The sequence below is a fragment of the Rhinolophus ferrumequinum genome, chromosome 24, assembly GCF_004115265.2.
Source record: "Rhinolophus ferrumequinum isolate MPI-CBG mRhiFer1 chromosome 24, mRhiFer1_v1.p, whole genome shotgun sequence".
Lineage (NCBI taxonomy): Eukaryota > Metazoa > Chordata > Mammalia > Chiroptera > Rhinolophidae > Rhinolophus > Rhinolophus ferrumequinum.
In genome coordinates, this window is record NC_046307.1 from 44,549,484 (window position 1) to 44,566,320 (window position 16,837).

Genomic DNA, 16,837 nt, shown 5'->3' on the forward strand with positions numbered 1-16,837 from the left:
GGATCCTCCAAATTCGGTCCTGTCTCAGGGCCTTTGCACGTCCTGCCCTTCTGCCTCAAATTCTTTTCCCAGACCTTTGCGTGCCTGTCTGTTTTGTGGCCCTCTGAGCCCTCTGCCCGTTCTCCTTGAGGCTCGTAGCATGTCTGTGATGAGCACGTATGGTGTGATGGTTTGCCTGCGGCCTGTCTCCCGCTGGCAGTACATCCCCGTGAATTGTAACCCGCCTGCCCCACTGCTGAGCCCGAGCAGTCAGGACGCTGGGGCACTCAGCACACACTGGGGGTGCTGCGTGAATGGATGAACGAATGAATGAACGCAGAATGTCTGGGTGAGAGAAACCAGTCACTGCTGGGATCATAAATGTAGCCGAGCAGGGCCTTCCACCATTTTTCTTTCAAAAGAAGAAGAAAAAACAAAAAAAATGAAACAAAGCAAGAAGTAGCCCCTTTGCGTGCCAGCTGGGGTGGGGCCCAGCACTGCGCCAGCCCTGGTGACAGAGGCCAGTGTCCCCAGAAGGATAGCCCTTTGTGCTCTGTGGGGCCCGTCCTTGGCTCGCACAATGGTTTCCTCTGACGCCTTGGAGGGAGCTTTGGAAGCCTTGGACTTCTGGGGAAGAAGGGGTCCCAGCAGCCCTCAGGTCTATGCTCTCTGTGCCCAGGGCCCCTCCATCCCACTCTGCAGCACCAGCTGCCCTGCCCCCTTTTTGGAGATGTACCCTAGGAAAGTTGGGGGTGCAGCCACCACAGGTTGGCTCTGAGACACCTCTGTCCCCTGGGTCCCTGTGGCCGTTAGCGGCTGACGGGTGGTCCTGGCCCCTCCTGGCAGCCATTCGAGGCAGTGGCTTCCTTGGTCCCCTACAATGCAAGGGGGAGAGGCCAGCCAGTCCTCCCCAGACACCCTGTGTCAAGCAAAGCTCCCCCAACCTCAGATTCATGGTCCCTTGAGCCCGTCATCGCGAGGCCTCCGGGGGTGCTGGCGGGAGGGCTGTTTGGTGCAACCCTTAGAAAACTGTTTGGAAACCCTGTGTGTCCCCAGTGAAGCAGCAAATGCCGCCCTTAGGCATTTCCCTGTGAGAGACGCGGGCGGACGAGCCCCACACAGAGTGTTCACGGCAGCGTTCTGTGCCACAGCCAAGACCAGAGCCGCCCATCGGGCATGGGCCCGACCTGGGGATGGAATGCCTGGACACAGCAGCCCACAGACGCTCTGAGCAGTGTGGGGGGGTGCTGTGTGCTTCCGTTCGATGCATGCGGTACCTCGGGACCTTCCCCTGGCAGGGACACCAGGAGTCCCAGGACCTGGAAGCCTTCACCTGAGGGGCAGAAAAACTCACCGAGCTGCACACTCAGGAGTCACGTTAACGTTTGCGAGTTACAGCTCCACAGTCAGGATTTGACACAAACATTAGAGTGGGAGGGCCCGCTGAGACGGGAGCCGCTGTGCCAGCCAGTGGGGCCTGCTTACTGTGGCTGATGACGAGTCATCACTGCCCCGTCCCCAAGGGCTCTGAGCCCCCTTTGAGAAAATAAGGCAGACGTTCTGGATGTTGTCTGTCGTCCCTTCACCCCTAAAATCCCGATGGCTGGCTCTGCAGTGTCCTTCTGTCCACGGCAAAGCGAGGATGCAGCCCTTGTCTCAGGGGCAGACAGGACAGTGTCTTCTCACTTCTTCAGGGCCTTGTTGTGTGGATGCTGGCGTTTCTTCTCCCGTGTACCCAGCTGTCGGGCTCCCCTCCACGATCGGGCCAGGTGGGGATGACCGGTGAGGCCGGGAGCAGGGCTTGGGGGCTCTGCACTCAGCGGGGTGCTGGAGTGTGGCAGGCTCCCCAGCTGGCCGAGGTCTTAAGGGTGGTCGCCCCAGGCAGCTCTGCCTCTGCACACAGTCGCCTCCATTTCCCTCGGAGCTTCCTGGTCGACCAGTTTTCCCACCTTCTGGTGCAGATTATGGAGTCGTCACCTGTGTGATGTTTTCCTCAGACAGGCAGCTCTGTGCCTCAGTTATCACCAAGATAATGAGTCATTGATTCCAACAAGAATGACTCCCATGAGTCATCGCAATCCATTCTCTCCCACATGCACAGTTTTGCCAATGGGAGCTATTCTTCAAGCTCATTGACACCCGGTGGGAACAAAGCCAGCTGTGTGGATCTGTTGTAACTGAATCTTCGTAACTAACAGGCTCCACCATTCTTGCAGGACAGGGACCTGCGTGGTCCATGCACAGCGGCTGCACTGCAGGCCGTCGTCCACGCGGCTGAAAGGGACCTTGTCCAGGCCGTCCGTCCATTGACTGCGGGCCCAGGGAACTTGAGTGCTGTCCGTGGGGGGACAGGCCCTGAGGGGACACATGCGGCCCGGCGCCTTGGGCGTGGAGCAGGCGTGCTGGGGGTGGGGGGTTGCTGGGGGAGCGCCCAGTGGCAGGGAAGGGACAAACAGCTGATGGGGACAGAGGCCGAGGTGCAGACGTGCCCCATGGCGTCCTCCAGTCTGACTCGTGGGTGCAGTCAGGGAAACTGAGGTCCCAGGAGGCCAACCTGAAGTCCGTAAAGAGCAGGGTGGAAGACCTGCCTGGCCGGTGGTGGACCCCGCTTTTCTGCAGACCAGGCCGGGCGGCATGTCCACCCCCATTGGCCTGATAACAGGTCCTTCCGCCTCTGGACTGAAAGATGGACTTCCGCCCAGCTGGGCCTGAGCAGGGGAGCCGGGGCCCTAGGCGGTGGCAGTGTTGTCCCCATCCCGCAGACCCCTTGTGGTGTCACCCCACGCGTCCCCCATGACATTTCTCATTCTATTCCCTGAAGGTGTATGTGAACGGAGAGTGGGTGACCAGCATCAGCGAGGGTGGCAGCTTCGGGGAGCTCGCACTCATCTATGGCACCCCCCGGGCGGCCACCGTGAAAGCCAAGACTGACCTCAAGCTCTGGGGCATCGACCGTGACAGCTACCGCCGTATTCTCATGGTGAGTGTGCCCTGACATGGGGCTTCACCAGACCGGGACTGATACCACCTGCCTAGTGGGCAGGGCCTTTGCCATGGTGGGAAGTGCTGGAGGAATTCTGGGAGGCTTCCTGAAGGGCAGTCGGCAGCTGGGGAAGCTGCTTTTCCTTCCTCCCCTCGCCTAGCTGTGGGGAGTGTGTCATGATGTCTGGAGCTCCAGCTGCCATCCTGGACCATGAGGTTACTTTGAGCATGAATGCCATTCACATGAATCTGGTTGTGACAATTCCTGGGGGAGAAATGAAGCAGAGGAGGAGTAAAGGTGGAGAGAGCTGGGGAAGGGCTGTGTGTTACCGAGCAGGCACAGGATCCCCTCCCCCATGACAAGGTAGCATTTGAGCACAGGCTTTGCAGCAGGGAACCAGCAGCCAGAAGCTGTCCAGAAGCGTGTTTGGGCAGCGGGAGCAGCAGAGGTCCTGGGTACAAGCTTGGAGTACTTGTGGATCCGCCGGGAGGCCGGCATGGGTAGGGGCAGGGTCCTGTGCCAGGAGGGCTGCACCCTGTGGGCCAGGAGACCTCGGGAGTCTGAGCAGAGGGTGCCTGAGCTGACTTGGACCCACTTCCTCTGGGCCTCTGGGGGAGGACAGACCGCAGACTCAAGGATCTGGCAGCCACGCTGACGGGGCCACAGGCCTCCAGTCCCTTCTCTCCACCACTGGGCATGGGCTGCTGGGTGCCAAGCGTCCCGTCCTCTGGGAAGTCACGCCCTTTGGCCACCTGCGTTCACCCTGGTCACCGTGGGCCAGCCTCTCTGCTGAGCTGGCCAGGTGGTCCAGACTGGGCAGCTGGGCGTGTTGCTGAGGGCAGCCCCCAGGGCGAGCTCTGCTGACAGTGTTTGCTCAGTGCGGGCTCCTGAGGGGTCTGGGATCCCAGGAGGGCTCCTGAGGGGTCTGGGATCCCAGGAGTCCCCACCCACCAGGAGGGAGATGACGAAGATGAACATGTTGCCAGGGACCTGTGGCCTCTCCCCACTGGTCCTCCTAGGGCTTGGATGTGTCAGCTTGCTGCCGTGTACCCTATGGGGCTTGGTTGTCTCCCCGGAGGCCAGCTGTGCTTCAGGGGGTGGGGAGGCCGCCCGAAACTCGGGGAACCATGTGGGACCAGCCCTGTGAGCTCCATCCGGTCTGTGAGCCTGGGGGCGGAGTCCTGCCCCTCGTGGCCCATCCCGGGAGCTTCCCAGTGGGAATGAGGGGCGGGGGTCTGCGGGGCCGCCCTGGGCCCACGGGAGTGACCGGTCTGTCATGATGCAGGGGGAGGTCAGCACAGTTTTGGAACAGTTGTGTCATCTGGTTCCACGTGAGAGGAGTTCCTAGTCCACGCACTTGGCAAGTGTCACTGAGTGCCCACCATGGACACCAGGAATGTCCCTGCCCCCCAGGGGGTGCCTGTGGTAATGATGTTCTCTCCTTTCTTTGTCTTGAACCTGCAACCCCTGTACTGTCCGTCTTTGCATGTGGGCGGGGCCCCCTGAGGCCCCTTCCTGGGCGCACCCACACTTCCTATCTCCTCTGGACACACCTGGCCCATGTTGCATAAGCCGTTGTTTCTCCCCATCCACACTGAGCCCTTCTTGGCTGTGGGATTTTTGTGGCTGGAACCTTATATTTATGGAAGTTCCCAAACCACCGCGGCAGCTGGCACTTCCTTGGTGCTAAATCTGGGTCCCTGTGCCCTAAGAATAGCCAACTGTGCTTGGAGGCTACAGGGCCTGGTGGCCCCCGGTTGGCAGGGCACGTCTCGCAGGACATTCCCACTTGTGCATGAAGCTGTGACTTGGGCAGCTGGATGTCACGGATGAGTGAATTGCCACACGTCCACTTAGCATGAAACTGGAACGTGCCGTGGGGACATGGGGACTGGGGAGGGGAGGCCACTGGCGTCTCCAGGGACAGCGCCACCCCTGAGATGGTAGCTCGGACTCTGCGTGGGACTGTGGGAGTCCCCACCTGCCTGATCTGGAAGGTCCCCCAGAATGTCCCTTCCCTTCCCAGCACTTCTCCCTGTGGCATAACGGGAAGGATGGAGTCGGCACGGCCCACCCACCTGCCAGTCACAGGACTGGCCCCACCCCCTCCAGGCCCCAGCAGAGCTTCGCTCAGGGCACCCGCCAATATCCCCTCCTTTCTTTGAAGCTTCAGGACCCTCTGTTCACCTGAATCTTATGTGGGACCCAGGTGTTTGGAATGAATGAGTGGACTCGTGGTAGAGGCCAGGCGGGGTGTCCAGATCCCCACCTACCTGGAATGGCCTGAGGCCTTTGGGAGCTGGGTCCTAAGCCACGGTGCCCAGACCCCACCCGCCTGTGGGCTCCCCATCTGGGAACCGCCCCATCCCTTTTACCCCAGCGGCTGCTGTTAATTCTGCTTTGGGGCACATGTCAGGGGCGCCCTGTGCCTCCCCTCTTCTGATCTGAGTGAAGATGGAGGGTGGTCATGGGTGTACCTGGCTGCCCCTCTGGAGGAGAGAAGATGCTGAGCACGTTCCCAGACGGTGTGGGCATCGATTCTGGATTGGGAACGTCCTGCTTTAACCCTGACCCCACCACTCAGCAGCCTAGTGGACAGGAGCAGCTTCTCTGAGCCTCCACACTCCTTGTAAGTGGAGACCTAGAGGAGCAGGCAAAGGAGCTGACCCAGGAAGTGCCATTTCTAGCAGCACCGGGAGGCCCTGTTCACCTCTTCACAGGGGGCAGGGCCCATAGTGAGTGCCTGTTTGCAGATGTCTCTAACCCCACATGACAACGGGCAAGTTGTTCTGAGGCTGATACCCTCTGCCTCTCAATAGGAAACAGACAAGGAACCTTCCAGACTGAGGTGGACATGGCATGGGCAGCACAGTGGTAGGAAGTCAGGAGGAGGGAGGAGCCCAGATCAAAGACTCAGAGAACATGGTGCCAGACTGATCACCTCCTGATGGAGAAAACAAGGCCTAGAGAGGGTGAGTCTGGTTAGGAGTGTGGGTGTTACGACCAGTCTGTGGTTGGAATTAGTGTGTGCTGACCCACCCTCAGTCCTCCATTGTACTTGGTAAGGAGTACACCACTACTATCACCATCACCACCATCACCACCACCACCACCACCATCACCACCACCACCACCACCACCATCACCACCACCACCACCACCACCACCATCACCACCACCACACCATCACCACCACCACCACCACCACCATCACCACCCACACCACCACCACCCCACCATCACCACCACCACCACAGCACCACCACCACCACACACACCATCACCACCACACCACCACCACACACACCATACCACCACCACACCACCACACCACACCCCCACCACCACCACCACCCCACCACATCACCCCATCACCACCACCATCACCATCACCACCATCACCACCACCACCACCATCACCACCACACCACCACCACCACCACACCACACCACCACCACACACCACCACACCACCCACCACACCACCACACACCACACCACACCACCACCACCACAGCACCACCACCACCACACCACACCATCACCACCACCACCACCACCACACACCACACACACCACACACACACACCACCATCACCACCATCACCACCATCACCATCACCACCATCACCACCACCACCATCACCACCACCACCACCACCACCACCACCACCACCACCACCACCACCACCACCCACCACACCACACCACCACCACCACCACCACCACCACCACCACCATCACCACCATCACCATCACCACCACCACCACCACCATCACCACCACCACCACCATCACCACCACCATCACCACCACCACCACCATCACCACCACCACCACCATCACCACCACCACCACCACCATCACCACCACCATCACCACCATCACCACCACCACAATCACCACCATCACCACCACCACCATCACCATCATCACCACCACCACCACCTCTTCACCTCAATCAGTAACATACAGAATGCTTGTTGAGATTCTCTGTCCTTACAGTGGCCCAATAAGGCTGTGATGTTCATAGTCTCCATTTCACTGAGGCTCAAAGATGTAGGTGGCACACCGGAACCCACACTTGTGCAGGTTGGTGAGAGCCCTTCTCTCTCAGGCAGGCAGCCTGCATGTACTCTGTGCTGAGGCCCTGGAATATGTGATGGGGGGTACCCTAAGGCTCATGCCCACTGTGGGTGTAGGACTTGAGCCATCCCCTCTGGGCCCGGTCTTCCCTCCTGCAAGGATTGGCTCAGCCTGTGTCTCTCGATATTGAAGGAGACTCGGAGGGCAAGTGGGGAGGCTGTGGTACCAGACACGTGCGTCAGCTGCGCCATCCCGGAGCCCAGAACAGACAACCGTGGAAAAACCCTTTGTCCTGGGGACTAACATTCCTTCCCCCACTTCATTGCTATTGCATTTTTGTCATAGTTTTCTGGGGACAGGCAGTTAGTGCCACGTGCTTCTTGTCTGGCTCTTTCTCCTTGAGCCCTTTCGCAGTTTTCTCTTCCTTCCTCTGCCTTCTCCCACCCCTCCAGCAGGGGGGGCCAGACCAAGGGGCCTCCTGGCCCCACAAGCTGTGTGTCACCCATCCCAGCAAAGAGGGCTGGGACGCACCCAGCTGCTTGTCTGTCCCTCCCCGCCCCAGAGGCGGCTACCACTGTCCCCTATTTTCCCATGTGAGAAAGTTGCCTTAAACAGGCCCTTTTTAGGGAGACGCCAGCAGACTTTCTAATCTGTTGAATCTGCTTTCGGGATTTAGAGTCACAGCACCAAGTGTGTGCTTGATAGTGAGTGGCGCTGAGAGGCAGGTGCCTGGAGGAGGGGTCCGGGAGACAGACAGGGACAGGTGGGTGCCTGCTTCCGTACTTGGAGGGGCGTAACTTGGACGTGTTCCTCGAAGGCACTCCCTTCTCTATTTTCTCCTCCTTGGCCGGCCGGTGCTGTGAGAACTGACCAAGGAAACGGACCTGAGGGTGAGTGCAGGGCCGTGTGGGGTGCCAGGTAAGTGCCAGAAACAGTCTGCTTGTGACTCTGCGGTCCGTCTGGCGATGCTTCAAGTAGCGTCCCTGAGAGGAAGGTGCAGGAACACCCTCAGGCGTTGGGCCCGTCTGTGCATCAGGAGCCCTGCTGCCCACGCTCCCTTCTGTCTTCCCAACTCGTCCTCCACAATTGCTCAGTTGCACAAGAGCCTGGCTGTGGGGACTGAGACCTGTGCAAATGGATGCAATGCTCAGTCTTTGTGAGAAGGGCCTGGACGATGCTGGGAGGAGCCGTCCCAGAGGGAGCGAGGCCACAGCCACAATGTCCTTTGCAGTACAGCTTTGAAAGTCACAACTGTCACTCCTCTTGGCTAGCTGGTCAGCCCTGTTCCACACAGAACGTGACTGCGAGGCGGTGGGATCGTGGGGCCGTCACAGAGGCTGGCTACCACACTGAGTGTAGCAAATACTCAAAACAACAGTGGCTTAAACCACATGCTTAATTTCTCACATTGCAAAACTCTGGAAGGTCCGTGTAGGGGGTACGTTCTCTGCTCCACGGGACCAAAGAACCAGCTTCTGTCATCTTGTTGCACCTTCCATTCACAAGGGCCCAGGATGGCTGCTGGAGTTCTAGCCGTGACCTCCATGTCCCAAGAAGGAATGAGGGGGCCTAGTCCCCTTAAGGCCACTGGAGGGAACGTGGTCAATCCTGCAGGAGCCAGAGGGGCACCTAGGGGTACCTGTGTCCTCGCAGGGTACCTGTGTTCTGCCCCCCTGTGCCTGGGGGACGGGTGCTGGGCTTCCAAAATGGTGGCAGCTCCTCAACCCTTGGTCATCCAAGGGGCTCCAAGGATGTGGAGTGCTCAAAAGGTCTCCTTTGGAGAGTTCAGAGTCCCTTGGGGCAGTTGGAACTGTCGGGAGGCTTCAGGTGAAGACCCACCTAGTCTGTCCTCTGTCCCCCTTTCTCCCGAACAGGGCAGCACACTGAGGAAACGCAAGATGTACGAGGAGTTCCTCAGCAAGGTCTCCATCCTGGGTAGGTGGCTCCCTGCCCCGCATGGCGTGTTCATTCTGTCTGAGCACCTGCCGTTGGCTCAGCCACCTCCACACACGTGGCCGACACGTTCTGTGTTCTTGGTGGGATGCAAGTGTGGGCCACATGCATGATTCACCCACACATGTGTGCTCATAGACACAGTACATGTGTGTGCACACGTGTACATGCATGCGTGCGCACACGCAACTGCTATGTCAGGACCGAGCCATCTGTGCCCCTTCCCTCGGCCTCAGTCACTTCACGGCTCAGTGTCTGCCCTCCATACATCCCTCCTGCCACCGTCAATGTCATTATCTCCAGCTCTTCATCTACGTCTGTCAGTTTTGAGCTGAAAGTCAGTTTTTGTTACAGTGAAAGTGGCCAGCTGTGTTGAGCTTCTTTCCCTGGCTGGTTTCAGTTTCTTCCCAAGAATGGTTTCGTCTCCACCCTTTCTCATTCTGGGGTCTGATAAACACATGGGCTATGTTTCCATGGATTTTCAGGAGTGTCAGCAAAGTTCTGTCCAAGTGTTTAAACAGCTTATAGTTGCGGTAACGTGGTGATGAGCGTGTGCTGGGCCCGCCTGTCATGCCAGGCAGCGATAGCTCCATGTCTGCATCCAGCATTCAGCACAAGGCAGGTTGGGCCCAGGGACTGAGCTTTAACTCATTTTAATTGATTTAAATAAATAGGTACATGTGGCAGGAGCTCCTATTTTGGACAGGGCAGCTCTAGACCCTGGAAGGGACTCACGTGGGAAAGTGAGTGACAGCTGAGTGTCCAGCTCCCGGAGCCACTGGAAGTGACCATCCAGCAGACATTCCTGCAGGAACATTCGCAGCCTTGAGCGCCCTAGGCTAGACTTCTGGGTAAGATGGTGAGCAAGTGGAAGCTAAGGGAGTGAGGCAGAAAAAGGAACAGACAGAAATCCCAGGGGTGGGGGCCAGGGGGCGGGGCCAGGCTGCTCCCGGGGTGGCATGCCCTTGCCTGCGAGCAGTGAGCCTGCACGGACAGTGCAGTTTGTCAGCACTGTAGCGGCTGGGCTCTGCCTGTCCCCATTCCCCACGGAGACGTGGGCAGGGCTCTCTGCTACCCTTCAAACTGAAAACCAGAAGGGAGGAGGTCTGCCCCCAAAGCCCGTGTTAGGCTTGGACAAGCTGGAAAGAAATGTTACGGCCACGGGTGCAAGAAATACCTGCAGAAAAGAACCCTGCCAGGAAGGAGGCATGTCCACGGAAACAGAAAACAAATCCCAGTGTAGAATTTATTAAGAACAGAAAAGTACAGCACAGGGAATGCAGTCAGAAATGTTGTAACAACTATCGTGGTCGTGGTCTTGTAACAACTGTGCGTGGTGCCTGGTGGTGCTGGGCTGATCAGGGCATCAGCACATAAATTACATCAATGTTGAACCACTGCGCTGCGCCCCTGAAACTAACATGAAATAACACTGAGCGTCAACTGTAACTGAAAAAAGTAATTAAAAAAAACGAGGTAACCATATGTTAAATAAGGCATAATCTTCAAAATTTATCATATTTTTAAAAAGCAAGAGACATTAAAAAAAAAGAACACAAAGTGAATACAACAGGAGAACAGAGGGCAGAAGATAAACTGATGATGTGAAATTAGAAGGGACACGGAAGAGCCAAAGCGACAGGTCAGACTTGAACCTTGGCGACCAGTTAGGAATCGCAGCGACAGAGCAGGCACAGCTAGCGTTCCACGCTCTGATCTTTAGAGAGAGTTTCTTATAAGGCTGTGAAGGGACACACACAGGGATGTTCGTTTCAGCAGTGTTCACAGTCGTGACAAAGGGGGAGCGACGCAGCCTGCCGCTTCCGGAAGGGACACATTCCTTGCATGCTTGTGACAAGTTTTGTAAGGCCACCAAAGTGAGTGCATCACAGCTCCACGCATCCGGTCTCAGGGATGGAAGACCGCACGTGTTGCTGGTCTGTGTGTGCAGAATTTTGGCGACCCGATGTAGTGTTTGTGAAGTGTTTGTGAAGCTGTCACGTCGCCAAGGTGTAAGACCTTTCACATCAATTTTTTCCAAGTTAAAAAAAAAACAAATAATAGGACTAGACAGAAAATGGAATTAGTGACATGGAGGAACAGTGCGAAGTGCCCGCGGGAGGCAGGGGGAAGGGACATGGAAGCAGCCAGAGGAGAGATGGCAGCGGGTGGCTAGGCCTCCCGTGGAGGACAGTCACAGACCCAGGGAGGACGCAGTTGCGGTGGACATCCTCCCCGACGAGGGCCGGGCCTGAGAATGGGCACCTCCTGCTCCCACAGGGCTGCTGAGGCAGAGCGAGTGCCCTGGTCGAGCTTCACAGAGAAACTAGACTTCAGGTCTCCAGGGAGAAGGGTCGTTGGGCAGCCTGAGCCTGGAGAGCAGTGGCCGTGGGCGCTCAGGGAGGACGGCCCGGGCCCCACGCAGCACCGGCCACAGCCGGCCTTCCTGGTTTCCAGTTCAGAGGAGCAGCGCTCAACAGGGAGTCAGAGGCTGGACACACGTCGGGGACCTGGTGACAGGGAGCTGCTCCATCCGTGCCACACGGACTAGCAGAGCTGTGGTGACGCGGACACGGCAGGAGGGAGGCGGAGCCAACTGTGCAATGTGTCCACAGGGTCAGCTTTACCCAAAATTCGGAGTGTCACTTAAGCCAGATGACATGGCCCATTCTTTACTCCCTTTGACCCCAAAGCGGCATTCCATACAGTTCAATGTCCATAAAGCCCAGTGACCAAGTCAACGTCTTTTTCGCAATCTTTTTTAGAGGAGTCTTTCTTAAGACTATCTTGTGGTGAAAAAACATTCACCAAAAATTCAATTTCACTTCATTTATTTTTTCTTCTATTAAAGTCAAACAAAATGAAACGCGAGGTTTTCTATTGAAAACAACTTGCCTGGGCCCCCCCCCCGCATAAGGTATTTCTGCTTATCTTCCCGTCGCTGTCTGTGAGGACCTGTGACCGGAGGGCCTGCACAGGACGTCGGCCACGCTACTTCTGGGCTATTTAGTGCTTTCCAAACTCTTTACACTTTGCTGTATTTCTTGAGTTCTTTGTAATGAGTATGAGCAAGTTTACCAAAGACAATAGAGTGGGTATTAAGACAAAGTAAATGAAAGAACGGAATCACCCCGTCTGTCCAAAGCAACCTCGCAAGGGGCCGGAGCCTGAGGACTGCCTGGGACCACCCGGACCCTGCGTGGCCACACCGGGCGCTCGGTCCCTGGGGCGCTCACCCTCGTGTGGCCCCTTCCAGAAGCGGGCGCCTCACCTTAGGTGTGTGTGTAGCCGTGTGTCGGAGCCTCAGACCCTTCCTGGGAGCCCACGTCCTCGCTGAAACCCTTCTCTGAAATGATGAGAGGAGACCACGATTTTCTTACTGTAGTGAAAGCACACAGAACATTTACCTTTAAAATTCAGGGGCATGTAGTCGAGTCATTGCTGTGCCCCCATCACCACTGTCTGGTTCCATAAGTTTCTCATCAGCCCGCATGGAGACCACATCCCTGTTAGCAGCCACCCCCCGCCCCCAGCACCCAGTCTACTGCCTGCCTCCGTGGAGTTGCCTGTTCTGGACGTGGCACAAAAATGGAATCACACACTGTGGCATTTTGCGTCTGGCTTCTTTCTGGTGGTTCTCTCTTCACATATTTGGCAAAACAAATAGTTGGCACCTCTCGGATTTGTCCCCAAGATTTTTTAGGGGCCGAGGGGAGGGATATTTTAGCTGCATGAAAAATCCCAAACCCGGGGCCGTTGCAGCCAGCACTCCATTCCCTTTGAGCTGTAGTGGGCGGGGTGCCCCAGCTCCAGTGCCGCCAGACACCTTCCCACATGTCTACTCACTCACCCACCCCCTCCCGCTGGGCACTTACAACCTCTGGTCGGCTCCCATCTGCAGACTTTGAGTAACACGATTGCCACCAGTGCTTCTGTGTTTTCCATAGTCGTCGGGAGGAAGGACGAGACTCCAGTCCCTTTGCTGTTCAGTCACCATTAGCTTCACAAAATCCTCCAAAAGTGGCCGGCACTGGCATGGATAGGCAGCAGGCTTTCTCGTGGCCACCTGCCCTCAGCCCCCGGCCCCCGGGGAACGTGGACACAGGACCACACCATGCCTCTGAGATTCCATCTTCTCACCAACGTGCTGGGCTGGGCTGCTGCTGTGGGTGCGTGCCAGGGCAGCTGTGAGCCACGGGACTGTGCTTGCTCCAGTTCCCATGGAGCTGGTAACCCTTGCCCACCTGTGCTCCCACACCTAGCTCTGAGGGTCACCTGCCTGGCTGTGTCCCACCTGGAGCTGCCATCTGTGAGCTGTCTTGGGGACACCTGCCCACATCTGTTGTGCGTGCCTGCCACAGCATGCGTGAGACCCTTCAAAGCTTTTTCCCATAAAGGGCAGCCCGCGGGCATCCAGAATTTTCCAGCACAGGGATTCTGAGTGCACTGAAAATGCCCCGAGCGTGTCTGTGCCTCAGGAGTTGTCTCAGGGCCAACACACAACCGCGACCTTCAGTTTCTCCTGACACTTCTCCCCACGCACGTGTGCTGTTGGCTGAGCTGCTACGTATCGTGGCTTTCAGACCTCTGAACATCACAGGGTTCTAATATAACAAGAAACCTGCTGATCAGGTATGTGGAGACAAACTTCCGAGCTGCAATGACTTGTAAAACTATGTGCCTCTTATCGCCAGTAAGGACACCGTGAACAAAGGCTGCCAGTCTGCACCAACTGCCTCAGACACAAACTGTAACTTCACACAAGTTACCTGCGTGTGTCAGGTCACAGCTGCTTGTGGAAGCGCGAGCCTCTGCGGGAGGGGTCGCCCCGCGTTCTGAATCACGGAGCCATGTCTGTCCACAGCAGACTTTTCTAGAAAGCTGGTGAAGCAAGTGTGCTTGGAGCAGCTTCTCCTGCCCTCCATGGCAGCACCCACCCCTCTGCGCACCCGCCCCGCCCTGAGACGACTTGCAAGCTTGGCCTTTGCCACGTGTAGCATTGGCAGGAGTTTTAAAGCAGAGAACCCCCAGCTCCTAACCAGGATCTAGAACCAAGGCTTTGCTTTATATTTTTAGCAACTGACCTACATCAGTAGTGTCTGATAACCGTAAGCCAGGAGAGTTTCTTTTGCCAGAAAGTAGTGAGTCGGGCCCTGAGCGTCCGGCCCTCCCAGCACGGAGCCCTGCTTTCCGCTCTCCTCTCTTCTGTCATCGTCGCTGCCACAGGCAGGCAGGGTTGGCGTTTCCTGAGATGACCATCTGGGGGGACGTGCGCTGGCCGTGTGCTCACTCTGTACGGTCCTCCTGTCCCCTTCCAGAGTCCTTGGAGAAGTGGGAGCGCCTGACGGTGGCCGACGCCCTGGAGACTGTCCAGTTTGAAGATGGAGAGAAGATAGTCGTTCAGGGGCAGCCTGGGGACGACTTCTTCATCATCACAGAGGTCAGTCCTGCTCACTCACCCTGAAGGGTGCTGCCTGGGGATGAAGCGTCCTCCTGCTCCCCCGGCCGCCTTACGGGCTCCTGAGGAATCTGGTGGCCCGTGTCCCCCACACCAGCCTCAGCCGGGCCGTGCACATCGCCTAGTGTGTCCTCCTGAGAACAGGCCAGTATGGCTCTGGTCGGTGGTGGCGCCCACGCACAGCCTGGGCGTGACCTGCAGCTGGAGTTTCACAGAGTCAGTGTCAGGGGAGGTGCACAAATTTAGGGCGTGTGGGAACTTGTCGTGTTATCACTTACAATTGCACGTGAACCTGCAATGATCTCAGAATAAAAGTTTAATTTTAAAATATGGCGCCAGGTTTCTCAAGTGGCCACATGTGAGTCCCTTTTCCCATCCTTGAGGGATGGTGACAGCTGGCTCTGAGGCCGCAATTGGTGGCGGCCACTCCCAGCCTGTCAGTGATCCGGGTGAACAGCTGTTGTGGCCAGTGTGTCCCTCAACCCAGGGCTGTGCCCCGCCCAGGTCCCCAGAGAGAAAGCCCCGAGCAGGGGTCCAGGAGTGAGCGAGTGGCCTCTGGCTGTGTGGCCTCCTGACTATGCCATGCCCAGAGCACATGGCTCGTTTGGCATATTTCCTGCTTCTCTGGTGCTCAAGGGCGGAAGAATCGCGTGTCCGGCACGATGGGCTTTGCTATTGGAGCCGGGGGACCTCCAGCGCGGCAGACCGGTGGCCACTTGTACTGTTCTTGCAGCCAGGTGCCTGTCCTTGCCGCTGCCTGGCTAGAGAGAATGCATCGCTGTGCTCTCTCCATAAAACACGAGCGACACAGATAAAATCCGCAGATGCGAAATGTAGATGTCATTTGTGACTTCAGTCTGGGCTCCTGCAGACGCCCTGCCTGGGGGGTGTGGTCAGACCTCACCTTTACACGGGGAGCAGGACAGCAGGAGGGGATGGATGGCTGCGGGGGCATCTGGGGCCCTGGGCAGTGTCCTGACCGCAACCGGAGCTGCAGGGCCTGCATTTGGTCACCTCCTGTGCCTCCCAGCGCTGAGCCTGGGACAGACAAGCACAGGGCGAGTGCACGTAAACGAATGAGAGGGTGGGCACACGTGTGAGCAGTGACGGACGCGTTCCCACCAGGCTTCCCAGAGGCTGCGTTCCCCTTTGTGAAGGGCTTTCCCCCTTTCCCAAGGAAGGGCCCCTCAGGCACTGTCGTCAGAGTGGGAGACTCGTTCAGCAGCAGCGTTTCTTACGAAGGAAAAAGAAGATGGGATAAAGCCGCAGCCAGTTGCGATTCTGGTCAGTGTAGACCAGGTGCCCACCCAGCATTTTCAGACCCAAATGTGGCTGCAACCTCAGAACCAGCCTCCCGAGACCCGCCCAGACCCGTTCTCCTACCTGCTGGTGACTTAAAGGTGACAGTTGCCTAAGGGCATATCCGGGCTTTGGCCCACTGAGCTTTGAGGGGACGGTGGCCTGAGGGAGACGTCTGCCTCCTGCTGCAGGTCAGGAAAGAGGCTGCAGTCTTTGTGCTTTCGAGAGGACTTTTGGGAGACAGTGACCTGTGTGCTTCCATGCTGCTAAGGCGCTGTGGGACGAGAGGTGGGTGACGTCTCCTGTGCAGATGGTGGTGGCGGCACTGACCCTGTGGGCTGACCGGGGGACCCTTGGCCACAGGCTCCACGTTACTCTGCTGACCTCGGTGTCCTGCCCTCCAGGTGCCGCATAACCATCTCTGACTTGTCCCTTGTCTGCCACCAGGAAAGTCACTTTGGACAAGACACCCTCTCTGGGTGTCTGTAAGCCTGGCATTTTCCAGTTGAAAATAATTTGTGCTGAGACGGTGGGAGGTTCCCTCAGCCATCCTGCCCCCAAATGAGCTGGATGGAAGGTGGCTGCAGTCCCCTCCCAGAATCTGGGCTTCGGTTCTCCCCTGGGCAAGAGGACGCGGCAGCCACGACGAGGGGCGTCCAGGCTGGGTCACCGCCTCTCGGACCCCGTCCTCCTTGGAGCCCAGCGACCGTGCTCTGAGATGCTCCCAGGACGTGGCCCATCTCCAGCGGCACCGAGCTTCCAGCTCCGTGTTGAACATCCAGCCCCAGCCACCAGCCACCTGCGGCCACAGACAGACCCCAAGTGAGAGCCTCCAGCTGAAGCAGCCAACCCCAAGGCCTGGGACCGAGCCACAGCTGTCCTGGGATTGCTCACCGGCTCTCACCACTGACACAGCGCGCGGTGGCCCCCCCACCCCTGGCACAGGTGGATGGCAGCCCCGGTGCGCCGCTGGGAGGGGGCAGACCCTCTGCTGCCCAGGCTCTCCGTCCTCCTGGCACCTACTCCCACAGCCTGGCCCAGAGGCAAGCTTGTATTGGCCTGCACAGCGGTTTTGTTAA

At 57.7% G+C, this 16,837-nt stretch overlaps 1 protein-coding gene across 3 annotated transcripts in view; it reads left to right on the plus strand.

The window, feature by feature from the left end:
• The window catches only part of PRKAR1B (protein kinase cAMP-dependent type I regulatory subunit beta), an 88,816-nt gene that overhangs the window by 58,192 nt on the left and 13,787 nt on the right, over positions 1 to 16,837 (plus strand). For all 3 annotated transcript variants that reach the window (XM_033095948.1, XM_033095950.1, XM_033095951.1), the window contains exons 7-9: positions 2,801 to 2,959; positions 8,923 to 8,983; positions 14,320 to 14,441. In XM_033095948.1, the coding sequence (XP_032951839.1) occupies positions 2,801 to 2,959; positions 8,923 to 8,983; positions 14,320 to 14,441 (342 nt within the window). The remainder of the gene's footprint in view (positions 1 to 2,800; positions 2,960 to 8,922; positions 8,984 to 14,319; positions 14,442 to 16,837) is intronic.